Genomic DNA, 2,064 nt, shown 5'->3' on the forward strand with positions numbered 1-2,064 from the left:
TGGGCCTCGGACCCGTCATTGCCCTCCCTGGGCCTCAGTGTCCTGGTTTTAAGTGGACGGATAACGCCCTCCGGAAGGCCTGGCCCCGCAGGGCCTGCCTCGGTGCTGCGCGAACGAGGGCTCCTACGCCGCCCTGCATTAATGCCCGCGTTCCGGACGCCTGCCCGTCACCGGCGGGGCCCGGAGGTGCAGTTGGGCCCTTGCTCCCCCACCAGAATTCACATTTCGGCCCAGTCGCTCACTACAGGTGTGACCTTGGGTAAGTCTCTTCTATGTGAGCTTCGTTTTCCTGGAAGTCAGGGAGAGGAGCGGTAACGTGACCCCAGCATTAGGTAGCGCTCCTTCCACCGCAGGCATTTAATTGTCAGCAGCACTGTGGGCCGGGAACGGTTGTTATCCATTGTAAACATGAAGCGACGAAGGCCCAGGGACACTAAGCCTTGCCCAAGGCCACACAGTGTTTAGTGCGGTGCCTGGCACCCGCGAGGGCCCAGCGAGCTGCAGATCTGTTATGAGCCCTAATTCGGTTCCTCACACCAGGGTAGAGCCAGGGGAGGAGCTGGAGGAGGAGGACTCTCCAGGCGGCCGTGAGGATGGCTTCACTGCTGAGCACCTGGCTGCCGAGGCCATGGCGGCTGACATGGACCCCTGGTTGGTGTTTGATGCCCGTACCACACCTGCCTCCGAGCTGGATGCCTGGTTAGCCAAGTACCCACCGTCCCAAGTTACCCGCTATGGGGACCCCAGCTCACCCAACTCTGAGCCCGTGGGCTGGATTGCAGCGTATGGGCAGGGCTACATCCCCAACTCCGGCGACGTGCAGGGCCTGCAAGCAGCCTGGGAGGCTCTGCAGACCGGTGGGCGGCCCATCACCCCGGGTACCCTTCGCCAGCTGGCCATCACCCACCACGTGCTCTCGGGCAAGTGGCTGATGCACCTGACACCTGGCTTCAAGCTGGACCACGCCTGGGCTGGCATTGCTCGGGCCGTGGTCGAGGGCCGGCTTCAGGTGGCCAAAGTGAGCCCACGGGCCAAGGAGGGTGGGCGCCAGGTCATCTGTGTTTACACGGACGACTTCACGGACCGCTTGGGTGTGCTGGAGGCAGATGCAGCTATCCGTGCGGCGGGCGTTAAGTGCCTGCTCACCTACAAGCCTGACGTCTACACCTATCTGGGCATCTACCGGGCCAACCGTTGGCACCTCTGCCCCACTCTGTATGAGAGCCGTTTCCAACTGGGGGGCAGTGCGCGTGGCTCCCGTGTGCTGGACCGCGCCAATAACGTGGAACTGACTTAGTGGGGCCACCTGTGGAAGACCACCCTCTGCGCCCCCTGCTAGGGATGGGTCCTCCTGTCTTCCTCCTTCCTGTCCCAAGGGGGCCAAGTCCCCCAGCTCTGAGGACTAGGTCACGCTGGAACTGCCTGCATCTTCAATCCCTTTGAACTTCCGCCCTCTGTTCAGGGCTGACTTAAGTCCCCATCAGCTGGAGGCTCTGGCTCTCTGAGGGCCGGACCCTCAGACTCTGCTGCTGCTGCCCCTCTGCCATCCAGGACCACAGTCTGGGGCCAGACCCCCAGGAGGAGAACCCTCCTTGGCCATCCTCATCCTTGGTTTTACCTTCCCTTCCTGCATCCCTCCCCGTCTTATCTTCTCCCTCACGAGAGAGAAAACTTAGTGCTTCCAGTCCCTCCTTGGAGCAGAGGCCCTGCAGGTCCGAGCATGCCGTTTTTTGGAGGGGGGGGGTGATTGTACCCACTCAGCCCCTGGCAAAGAAAGGGGATGCCAGGGCCATGGACATGGGGTCTATCTACCCTCCCTGTCGCTTCACAGTCTGCACCACCTCCCCCCCTTCCTTCACTACCTTGTCATGTGCCTGCTCTTGGCATCTCAATAAAACCCAGCTTGGGTCTGTGTCTTGAGTGTTTTTTAAAATATCGTTAGTGGTTACCTGCTGTGGTTGCTGGACCAGGCAGGGCCAGGAAAGACTGGCCCTCTGCCCTGACTAGGCCCTCCTAACTGCCCCCAGTAATAAGATACCCCTGGCTGCCAAGGCTGGGAACCCC

General features: G+C 61.4%; 2 protein-coding genes across 3 annotated transcripts in view; one reads left to right on the forward strand and one right to left on the reverse strand.

Annotated features, from left to right (window-relative positions):
• The window catches only part of LOC102769830 (chromosome unknown open reading frame, human C11orf68), a 2,478-nt gene extending 564 nt beyond the window's left edge, over positions 1-1,914 (forward strand). Inside the window, exons 2-3 of the mRNA XM_006771697.2 lie at positions 39-259; positions 541-1,914. Coding sequence (XP_006771760.2) covers positions 39-259; positions 541-1,297 — 978 coding nt within the window. The 3' untranslated portion in view covers positions 1,298-1,914. The remainder of the gene's footprint in view (positions 1-38; positions 260-540) is intronic.
• Positions 1-2,064, reverse strand: part of DRAP1 (DR1 associated protein 1) — a 21,439-nt gene that overhangs the window by 2,486 nt on the left and 16,889 nt on the right. The window lies entirely within an intron of this gene.

This window comes from Myotis davidii, unplaced genomic scaffold, assembly GCF_000327345.1.
Source record: "Myotis davidii unplaced genomic scaffold, ASM32734v1 scaffold425, whole genome shotgun sequence".
Lineage (NCBI taxonomy): Eukaryota > Metazoa > Chordata > Mammalia > Chiroptera > Vespertilionidae > Myotis > Myotis davidii.